The sequence below is a fragment of the Carcharhinus amblyrhynchos genome, chromosome 32 (assembly GCF_965287045.1).
Source record: "Carcharhinus amblyrhynchos chromosome 32, sCarAmb.v2.hapA, whole genome shotgun sequence".
In the NCBI taxonomy this organism is placed as follows: domain Eukaryota; kingdom Metazoa; phylum Chordata; class Chondrichthyes; order Carcharhiniformes; family Carcharhinidae; genus Carcharhinus; species Carcharhinus amblyrhynchos.
This window is the reverse complement of record NC_137355.1, coordinates 23,680,348-23,696,078: the sequence shown is the minus strand read 5'-3', so window position 1 is coordinate 23,696,078 and position 15,731 is coordinate 23,680,348. Positions and strand designations below refer to the sequence as shown.

General features: G+C 44.7%; 1 protein-coding gene across 3 annotated transcripts; it reads left to right on the top strand.

The window, feature by feature from the left end:
- The first annotated feature begins 6 nt into the window (after positions 1–6).
- Positions 7–3,628, top strand: larp6a (La ribonucleoprotein 6, translational regulator a). Of its 3 annotated transcripts, XM_080216185.1 has the most exons (3): positions 122–209; positions 350–482; positions 2,058–3,628. In XM_080216185.1, exon 3 carries the CDS (start codon positions 2,199–2,201, stop codon positions 3,141–3,143), a length of 945 nt encoding a protein of 314 aa, XP_080072311.1. In that variant the 5' UTR covers positions 122–209; positions 350–482; positions 2,058–2,198; the 3' UTR covers positions 3,144–3,628. The 3 variants fall into 3 exon arrangements, with proteins under 3 accessions (XP_080072310.1, XP_080072309.1, XP_080072311.1); XM_080216184.1 differs by lacking the exon at positions 350–482 and having other exon boundaries at positions 7–152; XM_080216183.1 differs by lacking the exon at positions 350–482 and having other exon boundaries at positions 7–209.
- The last annotated feature ends 12,103 nt before the right edge of the window (positions 3,629–15,731 follow it).

Genomic DNA, 15,731 nt, shown 5'->3' with positions numbered 1-15,731 from the left:
GTGCTGCTTTCAGTGGAGGAGAGAATGACCTGGATGAGCTGGACAGTGATTGGAGAATTCCTGATCCTGAGCTGATGCAAAAGCTGATTACTCAGATTGAATATTACCTTTCGGATGAGAACCTGGAGAAAGATGCATTTCTACTGAAGCATGTGAGGAGAAATAAAATGGGATATGTCAGTGTTAAATTACTGACCTCCTTCAAAAAGGTGCTTTTTAATATTAGAGGGTAGTTGGCGTATCCAATGGGAAAAATTTCCAGTACCTTGTTTGCATCTGGGTTAATGTGTTTCATGTGATCAAATAAATAGTTTGTTTTTGATATTAAACTTTGAATTACAATGTTTAGAGCCTAAAATGGAATCTCTGCAGTGTTGCACCATGCAGACAGATTGAGCTTTTGGATTTGATTATAATCGTTGCTGAATTTTCTCATTATTGACTGGATTGTGGAATAATTAGCTCTCACCGCCTTGGATGAGGTGAGTGATGAATTTATATTTATGAAAGCTCCTTTCATAAAAGGCTTTCTTCCAATGCAACAATTACAATATGATAGTATTTCAATGTGGCAGCCAGTTTATGCTAGGTAACTCAATGAAGGATCATGCTAAGCTCCACCCATCCTCATGGCAATGTATTTCAGCCTGTTCCTTGGTAAAAATTCAAATTCACTACCTTATTTCAAATTTTTCATTCATTCTGGAAAACCACATAGATAACTCAGCTGTAGACTCAATGGGCTGAATAGCCTCTTTCTGCACTGCAGGGGTTCTATGGTCTTTAATAACTGAAAAAGTCACATCTCCAATTCTTTAAGTATTTTTTATGCTCTTTCCTTTTCTAAAGGTGTTAGATGCCTCATTGATGAGGGAGTTGTGTTATGGGAGATGGACAGGAAAATGGAATAAAACTGATCAATCAGCTATAATAGTGAATGATGAAGCAAGTTCCAAATGGCAATTGCCCCCTAAATTACCTCATGTTGACAGAAGTGAATATGACTCTCACCTTTTAAGTATAATAAACTTCAGGTGTGTTTGAATTACATTCAGCCCAGGTTTGCTTATAACTTTCCCAGCCCGGTTCCCCCAATCTCGACAGTCATCAAGCACTTCTGCCCCATCAAGAAAGCCAGACACAATCAGAATCACAGTATCTGAACAGTGCAGGAGGCAGCCATTTGGTCAACTGAAAGAACCCTATGCATTTACAATAACTAATCCACCTCAAGAACACATCTTTGGACACTAAGGATCAATTTGGCACAGCCAATTTACCCAACTTGCACATCTTTGGACTATGGGAGGAAACCCACACAGACACAGGGAGATGTGCAAACTCTACACAGTCAGTTCACTCAAGGCTGGAATCGAACCCAGGTCCCTGGTGCTATGAAGCAGCAGTGCATACCCCCTACAACTGTGCTGTCCTTAGTTAATTTACAAATCCCTTAATTACCCATAATTAAAATACAGCCAAGTGCTGGAAGTACTCAGGTCAAGCAGCATCTAAGTGAAATAATTGTAGAATGTGACTCTTCAAAAGTTTTCAGAAGAATTCTTATTAATCCATTCTTTTTCCATGACAATAGCTTCTAGTTTTTCCCCACTAATATATTTCCTGGTCTGTAGTTACCATGTTGATTCCCTTGTTTTAAACATGTGTAACATCTGCAAATAAAACATCTCTCCCAGATCTGTGGAGGATTAAGTAGTTCTGATCACAGCTTCTGCAATTGATGCCAATCTATTTTGGACCTCATTTCTCTACTTTTATCCTGATGTCTCTACTTTTTCCTCTTTCACCACGACATTCAGTTCATCTACTTGTGAAGGATGGATGCAAAGAACTTGAGCAGATTTTTGGAATATAAAACTTACAGTATTGGTTGGGTATATTTATTTGGGAAAATAGTTAAAATTAGTACTTAACCCAGTGTCCTTTTCAAATAGGTTAGTTTTATCTGTGTAAGCTGTAAGGTAGTATGGAGCTGCTCCAGTTGAGTCACTAACACATTTAGTGAATTAACTTACCACTGGATTTTTCTATTCCAGGTGAAACACCTCACTCGTGACTGGCAAACCACTGCCTTTGCTCTCAAGCACTCACAGCTACTGGAGCTGAACGAAGAAGGAAGAAAAGTGAGAAGGAAGACTGCTGTTCCAGTCTTCCCAAGTGAAAATCTCCCCAGTCGGATGCTATTGGTACATGATATGCACTTGTGCCCTGAATTTCAAGCTTTAAACCAAAACCAGGAATCTGAAAGTTGTGGCTTGCAAGAGAAGGTGATGGAGTATATACTGAAGGTATTTGGCTTGTTTGGTACAATCTCTTCTGTTCGTGTTCTAAAGCCTGGAAAGGAGCTTTCTGCAGATATGAAGAGGTTAAGCAATCGGTATTCACAACTGGGAACAAAAGAGTGTGTGATTGTAGAGTTTGAAGATGTTGAATCTGCAATCAAAGCACATGAGTCATTTGGAAAAACAGATGAGGGCATGAAAGTGGTGCTGATAGGCATGAAACCACGAAAAAAGAAAGTGGTCAGGGAAAAGGTTAAAGAAGCTGAAGATGGTGACAAGAATGGGTCAAAAAGCAAATCTGCCAATAAGCGAGTGGAAGAACTACAGTATATGGGTGAAGATTCCTCTGCCTACAGCTCATCCGAAGCTGAAAGCAACCCTGCATCTCCCATGATTAGCCGCAAGCTTAAACCCAATAATCAGCTGAGCCCCAACAGCTATCAAAACAATCATTTGAGTCCTAATGCCTCACCTCGATCCAGTCCATGGAACAGTCCACGTTCAAGCCCTTCAATACAAAGGAAAAACATAATTCCATGGAAATCTCCACTTACTGGAGATGCAAAACTCAGTGCTGGTACAAGTCCTGAAGTAGGTGCTAAGTGGACTGACTATTCATCTGACAGTAGCAACACACCCTCAGGCAGCCCATGGGTACAGAGACGAAAGCAGGCACAGGTGATATCACATGAGAACAGTCCAGTGGACAGCCCTATGCTTTCCCGAAAAATGCATAATGCAGGTGGACTGCCTCAAGGAGTAGTACGTTTGCCCAGAGGTCCAGATGGTACAAAAGGATTCCAAACTCTTACAGAAAGGATTAAGCCTCTTGTAATCTGAAGTATGTTTTCTCTGTTCCTGGTAATGTACTCATCGTTATCCTCCAAATGGTGCCTGAGTTTGTGTACCTGGCTATTGGAAAATTTGGACCAAATATAATGGGATAAAAATTAACCAATTTTACTAAGTTTGTTTAAAGTGCTATTTGTAATTTTGCACTATTGAACTCCGGTTATCTTATTTTCCAGCATTTTGGGAGTATTTTACCCTTTTTACTTTAGAGTTTTTGTTTTGCAAGGCAAATGGGCACCCTCATTGAAGGTAAAACACTTAAGGAAACAACTGACAATATATAACATCTGGCTAACTTGACAAAGTAAAGTGAGCTTTTGGCTTGTTAACAGCCAGAAAACCTAGGGATAGACTTGAAATTATTGGGTTGTGACTGACAGTATAAAGTTTTTTTTTGTCTTGAATGGTGAGTTGGCAGTCACTTCTGGACCATTGTATATTACTATGTTGCAAATAAATGCAGATTAAGCATTCCTGTTTTTTTTGTATGTTTATTGTGCAAACTGATTATCATTCTCTTTCTAAAAGCACTGTGTACTTGTCTGAACACAGTAAAAAGTCTGACAACACCAGGTTTTAGTCCAACCGATTTATTTGATAGTAAACGCACAAGCTTTCGGGTTAGTCCCTCCGTCAGGTGAATGGAGAGTTCTGGCCTCAGACAGAGCATGTAAAGCACAGACAGTTTATAGATTACTGATTAGAATGCGAATCTTTACACCTAACCTGCAGTTCAAGTCTTGAAGTGGCTGACAATGTGAGTGGAAGGAGCACTGACACGGGTTAAAGAGATGTGTATTGTCTCCAGACAGTACAGTGAGTGAGGTTTTGCAAACCCAGGCAAGTCACGGGGGTTACAGATAGTGTGACATGAACCCAAGATCCTTGTTGAGACCGGCCTCGTGTGTGGAACTTGGCTATCAGTCTCTGCTCAGCGACTCTGTGCTATCGTGTGTCGTGAAGGCTGCCTTGGAGAATGCTTACCCGAAGGTCAGAGGCTGAATGCCCGTGACCACAAGTGTTTGCCAACAGGAAGGGAACAGTCTTGCCTGGTGATTGTCGAGCGATGTTCATTCATCCGTTGTTGTAGTGTCTGCATGGTCTCCCCAGTGTACCATGCTTCAGGACATCCTTTCTGCTGTTGTCAGACTTTTTACTGTGTTTACCCCAGTCCAACGCCAGCACATCCACATCATGATTACTTGTCTGAATTCAGGGGACATACTTTTATTTCTTGCACTACTACCTGAAAGAGCCCTTGTGGCGGCGGCGGCTGCTGCTTGCATTTGACCCTGGGCGGCTTGGCATCTGGAGAAGACTCACTAATAAAGCAGAGTCTGCACCTGCAATGAGAGGTATCTATACATACAAATTTCTTGTGATGGGATGAGTTCAACTGTAAAAGGTCACATGTAAAGGAACAAATTCAAACTTTTATATTTGGAATATGGCATATTATTGAATTTGTCTCAACTACATAAAGATTGTTATTGGACAACAAATTTTATGAAATTGGGCACACAAAATGGAAGCAAACAAAAGCTATCCTCAGAGCCCTCCATGAAAATCACAAAGACACTGATCAGTAGGCAGGAGCATGCTTGTAGAATGCAAATGAGGGCTAGCACATAAGGGAAATTGGACAGGATGGCATCTACAGGAACTAAATTAAAGAACACATCCCCACCCCCTCAAAATCAGCACTTCTAAACCAGTCAAACAACCCATGGAGAACTCTCCATTCACCTGACGAAGGGACTAACCCAAAAGCTTACGAGTATATTATCAAATAAATAGGTTGGACTAAAACCTGGTGTTGTCAGACTTTTTACTGTGTTTACACCTAAAATTAACATAGTTAAGGAAATGTCCCTAGCCCCTCAAACCTCTGAGATTCAAAAAGGACAGCAGGACTAGAGGGCACAGCCTCAAGATAAGGGGGGGGGGTGCAGTTTAGAACAGAGTTGAGGAGGAACTTCTTCACTCAAAGGGTGGTGAATGGAATTCTCTGCCCGTTGAAGTGGTGGAGGCGACCTCCCTAAATATATTTAAGATGCAGGTAGATAGGTTTTTGATGGCAAGGGAATTAAGGGTTATGGGGAGAAAGCAGGAAAGTGGAACTGAGCCACTTCAGATCAGCCATGATCTTATTGAATGGCAGGGCAGGCTCGAAGGGCTAGGTGGCCTACTCCTGCTCCTATTTCTTATGTTCAATAACACACCTATAGTTCAAACCCCAGAGATTCTAGACCATTAATAACCAACCAGACAAAAACAATTAACACACGCTTAAAACACATGCTGCAACACTCAAACATCAAAACAGGATGGCTGAAGTCAAATACTGTAAATAAAGGATTAGCATTTGAAACGAAGTTCAGGTATAACTAGCCCATTGTGGAGGAGTCTTTAGAGCGCTTTCGGGACAGTCCGATTGTATGTCCTGACTGTGCTTCTCCGTCGACGTAAAGAAAATAAAGCTGTGCCGTTATTGACCTTCACCCTGAGTCCGTAGTGGTCGTTTCACCCACTTGCGCTAACAACTGGGGGCTCGTCCGGGATCGCGACCGTCGCTGGAACACCGTCTCCTGGCACTGGGTGAGTATCTTTACTCATTTCATCGAACCTGCGGAATATTAGTGTCAGAGCGGGGTTTCACGGCTGCCACGATCTGAACTTGTGAACAGGGTCCGTTCAGTAGCTGCACGGCGGTAACGTGGGTTTAAGTTTCTTTCTGGGCGGGCGGCTGGGATCGCGAACTGTGATTCATTGTCTTATTTTTATATTTCGCTGACCCCCGACAAGCCCGACCACAGACTAACTGCCCACTAGGGGACCCGACAGAACAGGTGTTACAGAGTAGGGCTATTACTCTGGGAGTTAAGGTTCAGGGACAGCACCCTGGGATTTAAGGTTCAGGAGGACGTCCAAGGTTTCGGGCCACTGGGATCGGACTCTCGGAGTTCGGTATGCGTCCGGGCGCTGCAAGTCGGTGAGGACCTCTGCAGGCGCAAGAGATCAGGCCACTGGGGGCAAAATCCGCAAGGAATTTGCTACATGTCCGGGCGCTACTAAGTCTGGAGCCTCTGAGTACCTCGACCACTACAAGCAGGAGACCTCTGGTAGCGTGAAAAAAAACGACTACACGCTGGGGGACTCCGACCCGCGGTCAACTACATGCCAGTCCGCACCCAGGTCCGGGTGACTCCCTGGGAGATAGGGAAATGGCTGCCCTCGAGAGTCGATTTAGCGATAGGAGTTTGGGTAGGAGCTACTGGCCCCAGTCACTGTAGTCAGTAGTCTCTCCGTATGCTGCGGCCCCTGCAGAGAGGCTGTACAGAGCTCACCTGCCTCTGGGAGCGGCAATCTCCCCGCTACACGCAGGTCGGGCTGTCACTGAAGGTACAAACGTACTAACAGTGGGAACACGAGACCGTAACCCAATCAGATACACACACAAGTATCTGTGAAAGCATTAGAGCCAGGGCTAGTACACTACTGACCCTAGTAAAGGAAACTAACATGGATAACAACAGTACCACCTTTGAATGGGAACCAGAAGGGTCCCTCACCCGCTATCGAGCAGACAAAATAAGAATCTAGTTAAAAACCTGATGAAGGTAATGTGGAATGCATGTTGAAAGCTTTCATGTGTGTTTGGTAAAGAGGTTGTATTAATGTTTTTGTTTTTTATTAATGTTTTAATGTTCTTCCCCTAATTGTGATTTTACAACAGGGGGGTTTGACACAAAGCTTAAATAAAATTTGGAAATTGGATTGGATTAAATTGAAATAGGTTCTTGGAATTTCTTAGCCTTTTGAGTATAATCAATGGCCATGATTGTGGGGGGATCTTATAGAGATGTATAAGATAATGAAGGGGATGGATAGGGTAGAGGTAGAGAGATTCTTCCTACTCAGAAAGGACAGCAGGACTAGAGGGCACAGCCTCAAGATAAGCAAGGGGGGGGGAGCAGTTTAGAACGGAGTTGAGGAGGAACTTCTTCACTCAAAGGGTGGTGAATCTCTGGAATTCTCTGCCCGTTGAAGTGGTGGAGGCTACCTCGCTAAATATATTTAAGAGACGGATAGATAGGTTTTTGACAGACAAGGGAATTGAGGGTTATGGGGAGAAAGCGGGAAAGTGGAACTCAGCCACTTCAGATCAGCCATGATCTTATTGAATGGCGGGGCAGGCTCAAAGGGCTAGATGGCCTCCTTGTGCTCCTATTTCTTATGTTCTTATGCTTAAAAGGTATACAATTTAAATAATACACAAATATGTGGGATACCGGGTCCCCAAGGAAAAACAAGACCGCGGCCTCATAAGAATCCCTCCCCTACACGTACGCGGGCTGATCCACACTCCTCACAAACAATACCCCATAAAGCCTGAGGCACTACAAGCCACTGAGGAAATTGCTCAGGCTTTGGTGGCCCAGAGTATCTTAAGACCCAGTGTCCAACACCAGCTCCCCGACGTGGCCAGTTCGTAAGCCAGTCGGTACTTCGATTAAAAAAGAACATGCAGCTCCGAAGTTGAACCTTCAACCCAGTATTCTCCAACACTCCGTCTGAGCCTGAATCAAGAGGGCAGGCGCCCCACGTGACGGCCAGTCTCAAGTGAGTGAAGGACTAATACAGATTTGACCAGTAAATTGGGGCCATAAACTCGGTGTCTGTATCACAAGGTGGACAAACTTGTAGTTAAAATGAGAACAGTCTAAAAAAATTTGGGTAAAATCTGTGGGAGGGAGTTTAGTGAAAACCAGACCCCTACTCTGATCCCTTATGTATTCTCAAGTAAAGAATCCTAAAAGGAAATAATTATGGTCTGTCATGCTGAATGGAGGAAGTTCTCCATTTATATCTGAATCATAAGTGGCCCAAATGGGTACGGTGGGGTGATGCCCTGAAACCGGACCTGGGATCCGAGGGAGAGAATTGTTGGATTTGTGCCCAAAAGGAAGTGGGTAAAAGGGCTCACAAGCTCAGGAAAATGATTGCAATTGCCAGTTGACTGGAACAGCTCCTTGGTAGAGTAACAGAGATAAAGAAAATGTTTGTTGAAACTGAGTAAAGTTATTGTGATTAGTAGTTTAGAGGAGTTACAGAGTGAGAAGTCAGAGAAAATGAAATTAAAGAGAAATTATGAGAGAGTTAGTTGAGAAGTTAAGAGAAGAAAATAAGTAATTTTGTGGGAAAGTAGATAAGCAGGAACAAAACAATGAGGTAAATATATTGTCTATGAGTCAGTTTAAAGTATATTCAGTAAGTGAAAAGAATCCAAGTTCTGATTACTCCAAGTTCCAGCAGAAGATTAATCAATTAAAATCTGAAGTTGACAATGCAGATAAAGATGTTGTCTGTGATCAGTTTGGGACAGTTGAGTCTGAGGGAGATAGTGTTTATGGATTGGGTTGTGGCATTGACTGGGGATCCCTCACTTCTTTTCCAGAAGCACCTGATCCCACAGTAAGTTTAGAATTTGCCCCTGGTTTGATGAATTCTGTGACTATTAGTTGCAAGGAAGGCATGGAATTACCAGGAGATGTTGTTGATTGGGAGGGAATGAATGTTTTAAAGAACTTTAGCATTGCATATAATCACACCCAAGTGATCCTTTGTTTTTTTTACAAAAGGAGGAAGTTCGCAGGTGTGTGTTACAGAATTTTGAGAGAGAGACTAGTCTCTCAACATGTTAGGAAAATATTACCAATTAATTGGCAAGATGGAATATAGATTTTCTCCAATCAAAGGTTGAGCTGATAATTTGGATAGTTTTTGTATTTGTGTGGTCTGGCTGCTTGTCGAATGTAGGTGATTGTTGTTGCATTGAGGTAAGAGCAGAGTTGTTAAAGGTCTGTTTGTTTTTGAGTACACAATGCTTTACACTTTGATTTAACTTCAAAGGGGTGACCCACGATTACATGATGGCCTGGAAAAGGTGCGGGTTTAATCACCACGGAGGGGGGGGGAGTGGGGGCCGCATAAAAATGAAAATATAATTCGAGACCTGGTAGCTGCAGCCAGGCTGCCCTCGGAAGCAGCCGTAATTAAGATAAAAGCCCACCAGAGAGTAAAGACAGAACTGAAGAGGAACCAACTAGCAGACAGTGCGGCCAACCCTGCAGCTGGGGAAGCCCTCCTGCACATAGCCGCTACCACAACAGCAGCCTTGGAGGAAGTGGATATTTATAAGCCACAGGGTAATGCAAGCCCAGATGAGGTGACACAGTGGGAACAGGCAGGGGCAGCCAGGGACAAAGATGGGGAATGGTGCAGAGGGCACCCACCCCCATATATCTCTGCCAATCATTGATACAGAAAACTGCAGCCCTGGGCAGAACCCTGATTATATTCCCAACCCCAGGTACAGGGAACAAGATAGAACTAAACCCCATATGCACCTATGGCCAACCCAACCATTTTGCCCAGAACTGTAGGGTACCACCCTACACAACTATCTCAGCAATTCCCTGACGATGGACCCCAACCCATGCCCCTCAAAGGGCCGGCCCAACAAGCAGCTACAACCCCCACCCACTACCCCCAGAACCAGCACATGAACCCACGGTTCCCGCCCCAATTTACAGAGCTTCAGCAATAAAACCACGACCCTGGGGCACCAACGAAAAGGATGGGGCACCCTGCAAATCTTGCGCCCCTGGTACTGGGACTCCCAGAACCGTGTGACCTGGCGCTCACTATCAGAGATGGTACCTGGTGGTCAAAGCCCAGCCATGTAGGTTCCCCTCACTAAGGAAGAATCAGGACATCACAGCCTAGTTTGTAAATAGCTTTATCTGTCCACTCCACGCATCACCCAATTGAATAAACTTGTTGAACCGTTACTTGTGTTTGTCCTTTGTCCATCTTGCAAATAAGGGCACTGGGGTAAAACATTGGAGTAAGCAAACTGGTCCAAAGTATCAGAGATTTTTAAAATTACAACAGTGGCACACCTCCGCACCCCCGCCCCACCTCCGGGATAAAATGAAAAGATATGTGCAACAGTTAGACCATCAACTCAGAAAGCTACACCACACAGCCAGAGACCAACAGGCTATAAAAGACCAGGTTAGGAAACATGACATCTGCCATACCTCCACATTTCCCCAGGTAGGGGACAAGGTTTTGATCTGAGTTGCCCACGATCAAACAGGGTTTGCACCGAAATGGGTAGGACCCCATGAAATTATCCTCACCAGTGACACATGTGCCTGTGTTGACATCAAAGGGAAAGGCCACTGGAAACACTGGTCACAGCTAAAGGCATACCACCCCGGGGGGGAGGGGAAACAGGACAGACCGACTGTAAAGACAAGAGTAGTCCATCGACATAAACGGGCCACGTATCGACCCATAACTAACCGCCTCTATCCACACAGCGGAGATCGAATTAACAACCTTCATCTCTCCGACGGAGGAGAGCCACACATCAGCCATGGCTCTAATATGTGTATATGTGTATATAGATGTAGAGGCATTATAGAAATTAGTTAATATTAAGATTCTAATACCTGGCGGCCACCAGGCTTTGTGAACATAAGAAATAGGAGCAGGAGTAGGCCATCTAGCCCTTCGAGCCTGCCCTGCCATTCAATAAGATCATGGCTGATCTGAAGTGGATCAGTTCCACTTTCCCGCTTTCTCCCCATAACCCTGAATTCCCTTGCCTATCAAAAACCTATCTACCCGTGTCTTAAATATATTTAGCGAGGTAGCCTCCACCACATCAACGGGCAGAGAATTCCAGAGATTCACCACCCTTTGGGTGAAGAAGTTCCTCCTCAACTCCGTTCTAAACTGCCCACCCCTTATCTTGAGACTGTGCCCTCTAGTCCTGCTGTCCTTTCTCAGCGGAAAGAATCTCTCTACCTCTACCCTATCCATCCCCTTCATTATCTTATACATCTCTATAATGTGTACCCTTCCTACCCCTCTCCAGGATAATGCTAACCACTTGGAGGATGGCCCTATCCATGATCTTCTCGTCGAGCGTTGCCATCCAGGGGTACACCACCTATCAACAATCCCACGGAATAATATTCAATACGTCCGAGGCGTTGTGCGTGCCGGCAGCACCATTCCCCGAGACCAACAGAATGTATTCCAATGCATGGCCACAAGTCCACCCAGGTCTCGCTGTGACCTGCTTCACCTGCACGTTGGATATGTGTTCGGATCTTAGCCAACAGCCAGACTCGCTGCGCGACTCTGGCTGCACCTTTGGAATGTTCTGCGCCGTTCCCGAAGACCCACGAATATAGCCACAAAGAGACATTTTGAAATTGGACACCGATATGTGTGGATATTATGGACTAGTTGAGGCTCCAGTAGTCTCACTATATGTATGTTTTGCACTTCCTACAATGCATGCCCCCACGACCACGACGCCCAAAATCTTACCCTGCCCCTTGCTGAGCGGGCGGGGCGCGCGGATGGAGGACTGGTGTTGTGGAACGAGGGAGAAATTGTATACGACAATGTGAAACACAAAATCGTGCCTGTTCTGATTGGTATCTTTGGGATCCAGGTGCTGGGATGCTGTTCAGAACAGACACGAGGTATGTACCAAATGCTGGGCAGAGAAACTATAAAGTGGGCTATCGATGCGATGGGAGCACCACACTACAGAGGCAACACACACACACACAAGCAAAAGGGGTATAGTCAAGGACATCCTCACAGAGATAAACATCAGATCCAGCGTGATTAACTCAATTGACATCCAGGGCCTCAATAATAAAATAGAACAGTTAAAGGAAGTGATGAAATATATCCTGCAACGGTCACTAGCCCAACAAGCCAAGCAGGCTCTTTTAGGGGAGAGGGGTGCCTATACCCAACTAGATGGAGTCACAATATTAGAAACACACACCTGTACCATTAACCACCTCATAGATAGGGAGAGAGAAAACACTGCCTGGGTACAATAGGGACAGCTGTGTCATGCGTACGGTCAGTGGATGATAGGTCAATTAAGACATAATTTGGACCAGGTACACGGGGGGAGGTGCCCGATTGGATTGACTGCACCCGGCTAGCACAACTCGCAGATCGGAAGGGGGTGCTGGATAACCGAACCTTGAAAGGAATGACACAGGTATATCCAGTGATCCCCGACTGCGAGGTTAGCGAGAGTACGGGAGTAGGGATGGTCCTATTGATTCCGATAGTTACACCAGACTCGGGACCATTCCCTATCTTCCAGATTGAAAACATCGGTGTTGTTAGAGGCAATACCTCCCTCCACTACCACATAACTGAAGTTACGGCGTGATGTTCAGTACCTCCCTCTCGGGCTGCCAACAAAGAGGAGAGATAACCATTTGCCCTCACCCACTGAGATGAGACACAGCTGAATGTGGGTTTAATAAAATGCAGGGCTGTACCCTAGAAATTACACCCACCGATCCACACTTTGCCCGGGCAGGATAGGGAGGACGAGGCAGGTATTGCGTAGCCACAACAAGAACATCCTTCATATACAATGGGCTGACGTGCCTGATCCCCAGCCCAAACTTCTGCTTCACCCCTCGCAGACCGGTCGCTATTGGCCAGGTCCACATCACCAACATCCGAAGTAGACAGACCCTGACACTTAATGCCACGGACCCATTGAGAGACGACCTCAAATATTACCGAGAGCCAGAACAGACTCCCATCCCACACTTAGCAGAAGTACTGAGAGAGCTCCGTCTCAAAGTGGGACACTCTGTTCGATTATACCACCAGTTACAATCACATATCAAAACCCTAGAGCATGACACAGGGTCAGCCTTACAGAGCCAGACATGGGCTCAGAGGGTGTGGGACTGGGGTCTAAGTGTAGACGTTCACCCCTGGATCCGGATAATCTCGCACATACTGGTTGCCATCCAACTCATACTGGCAATATCCTGGGGGGTCATAATGTGCGATACATACCGCGCAAGAAAACCAAAACTAGGAGGGAACTAATCAAAATGATTGGCAATATGGGACAATTAACAAATCGGGAAGACTTCTCCCGTATACACCTAATTTGACAAACCCGGGGCTCCCCTAAACTGTATGATTGCAGTGTGCAAATGCAGGGAGCACCGGACATAAAATTTGTCAAGAACATCGGTCTGAGGGGGGCGGAACAAGCCCGCTCCCGACCGACAGGGGGGAACTGTTATCGGACAACAAATTTTATGAAATGGGTACACAAAATGGAAGCAAACTAAAACTATCCTCAGAGCCCTCCACTAAAATCACAAAGACACCGATCAGCAGGCAAGAGCATGCTCGTAGAATGCAAATGAGGGCTAGCACATAAGGGAAATTGGACAGGATGGCACCTACAGGAACTAAATTAAAGAACACATCCCCACCCCCTCAAAATCAGCACTTCTAAACCAGTCAAACACCTAAAATTAACATAGTTAAGGAAATATCCCTGGCCCCTCAAACCTCTGAGATCAATAACACACCTATGGGTCAAACCCCAGAGATTCTAGACCATTAATAACCAACCAGACAAAAACAATTAACACACTTAAAACAAATGCTCCAACACTCAAACATCGAAACAGGATGTCTGAAGTCAAATACTGTAAATAAAGGATTAGCATTTGAAACGCGAAGTTCAGGTATAACTGTAGCCCGTTGTGGGGGAGTCTTTAGAGCGCTTTCGGGACAGTCCGATTGTATGTCCTGACTGTGCTTCTCCGTCGACGTAAGAAGAAAATAAAGCTGTGCCGTTTTTGAACTTCACCGAGTCTGTCGTGGTTGTTTCGCCCACTTGCGCTAACAAGGGTACAGTGCAAATTTAAGGATAGTGTAAGAATTATTATTGGAGTTAAAGGCTACAGAGAGATAAATGGGGTCTGAACACCAAGGGTAACCTTTTTTTCTGGTTAATGCACAAGTAGCAAAGTGGTTTTCCTGATTGTAAAAAGGTATATTACGCATTCAGATTGATGTGAATTGAAGAGCTGGCAAATGCACAATTAATGTGCTAGACAATTTGCAAGGGACGAATGCAAGACCAGAATGTAGGAACATAGGAATTAGGGTAGCCAATTCAACTGAGCCTGCTCCACCATTCTGTATCATTGCTGATCTCCATCTCATCTGAACTCTCCTTCCCTGCCTTTTCTCCACAGCCCTTTATCCCACTTTTGATCCAATATTTATCTATGTCTTGAATCCATTGATTCTGCATCAATTGCACTGCAGTAAGTTCCATGGACTCTCAACCCTCTGAGAAGTCGCTTCTCTGTCTTGAACCTCCCTCTAAGCTATAGAAATAGTAAGCCATTTGCTCCATTGAGCCTGCTCCACCATTTAATGAGATCATGGCTAATCCTTGTTTCCTGCCTTTGGTTTCTCACTAGGTTAAATATTTGAGGCTGAGAGACATTCTGTCTACAACCCTCTGCAGTCAAATTCCAGATTCTCTACTGAATTAAGAAATTCCTCCTCATCTATGCTTTAAATAGGTGACCCTTAATCTCAGATGCTCAATATAGTCTCATGAAGGGGAAACAACCTGTCTACCCTGCCACGCCCCCCAAGTATCCCATAGTCTCGCTAGAAAATCTCTCCAAATCCTGGATCAACGTAGTGGAACTTCTCTGGATTGTCTCCAAGGCCAGTATATTTTTCCTGACAGATGACCAAAACTGTTCAGTGTTTGTGTGCAGTTTTGGGCGCCGCACCTGCGCAAAGATATTTTGGCCTTGGAGGGAGTGCAGAGGAGGTTTACTAGGCTGATACAGGCGTTGAGGGGGTTGAGCTATGAGGAGAGGCTGAATAAACTAGGCTTGTACTCATTGGAGTTTAGAAGAATGAGGGGAGATCTCATTGAGACGTATAAGATGATGAATGGGATGGATAGGATAGAGGTGGAGAGACTCTTCCCGCTCAAAAAAGACAGTAGGACTAGGGGGCACAGCCTCAAGATAAAGGGGGGTGCGGTTTAGAACGGAGTTGAGGAGGAACTTCTTCACTCAAAGGGTGGTGAATCTCTGGAATTCTCTGCCCGTTGAAGTGGTGGAGGCTGCCTCGCTAAATATTTTTAAGACGCGGGTTGATGGGTTTTTGATGAGAGGGGATTAAGGGTTATGGGGAGAGGGCGGGAAGGTGGAACTGAGCCACGACAGATCAGCCATGATCTTATTGAATGGCGGGGCAGGCTCAAAGGGCTAGATGGCCTACTCCTGCTCCTATTTCTTATGTTCTTATGTTCTAACAGTGGCCTTGTATTGTTTTTAACAAGAGTTCCCTATCCCTTTGAAGTAAAGGCCAACATTCCATTTGCCTTTTTTACTGAACTTGAATGTTACTGATTGATGCACAAGGACTCCTGAATCCCATTTCTCTATTTAAATATTCTGCTTTATTCTTCCCACCACATTCACATTTTCCTACATTATTTTCCATCTGCCAAGCTTTTTGCCCACTCACTTGACCTGTCTACATCCCATGCTTTGTAACATTGTATTTTTGTTGAGTTGCCTCCCTGTAAGCTACTACATATCAACTTTATTGAAGACTACCTGAACTGCACATTCAATTGAAATTGCCCAATAGGAATCAAAA

Excerpts from the sequence above, each read along its gene's own strand:
- larp6a (XM_080216183.1), top strand. The coding sequence starts at position 75 with ATGCAAAAGCTGATTACTCAGATTGAATATTACCTTTCGGATGAGAAC. Across the intron at positions 210-2,057 it reads TACTGACCTCCTTCAAAAAG|GTGAAACACCTCACTCGTGA; the intron begins GTGCTTTTTAAT and ends TTTCTATTCCAG.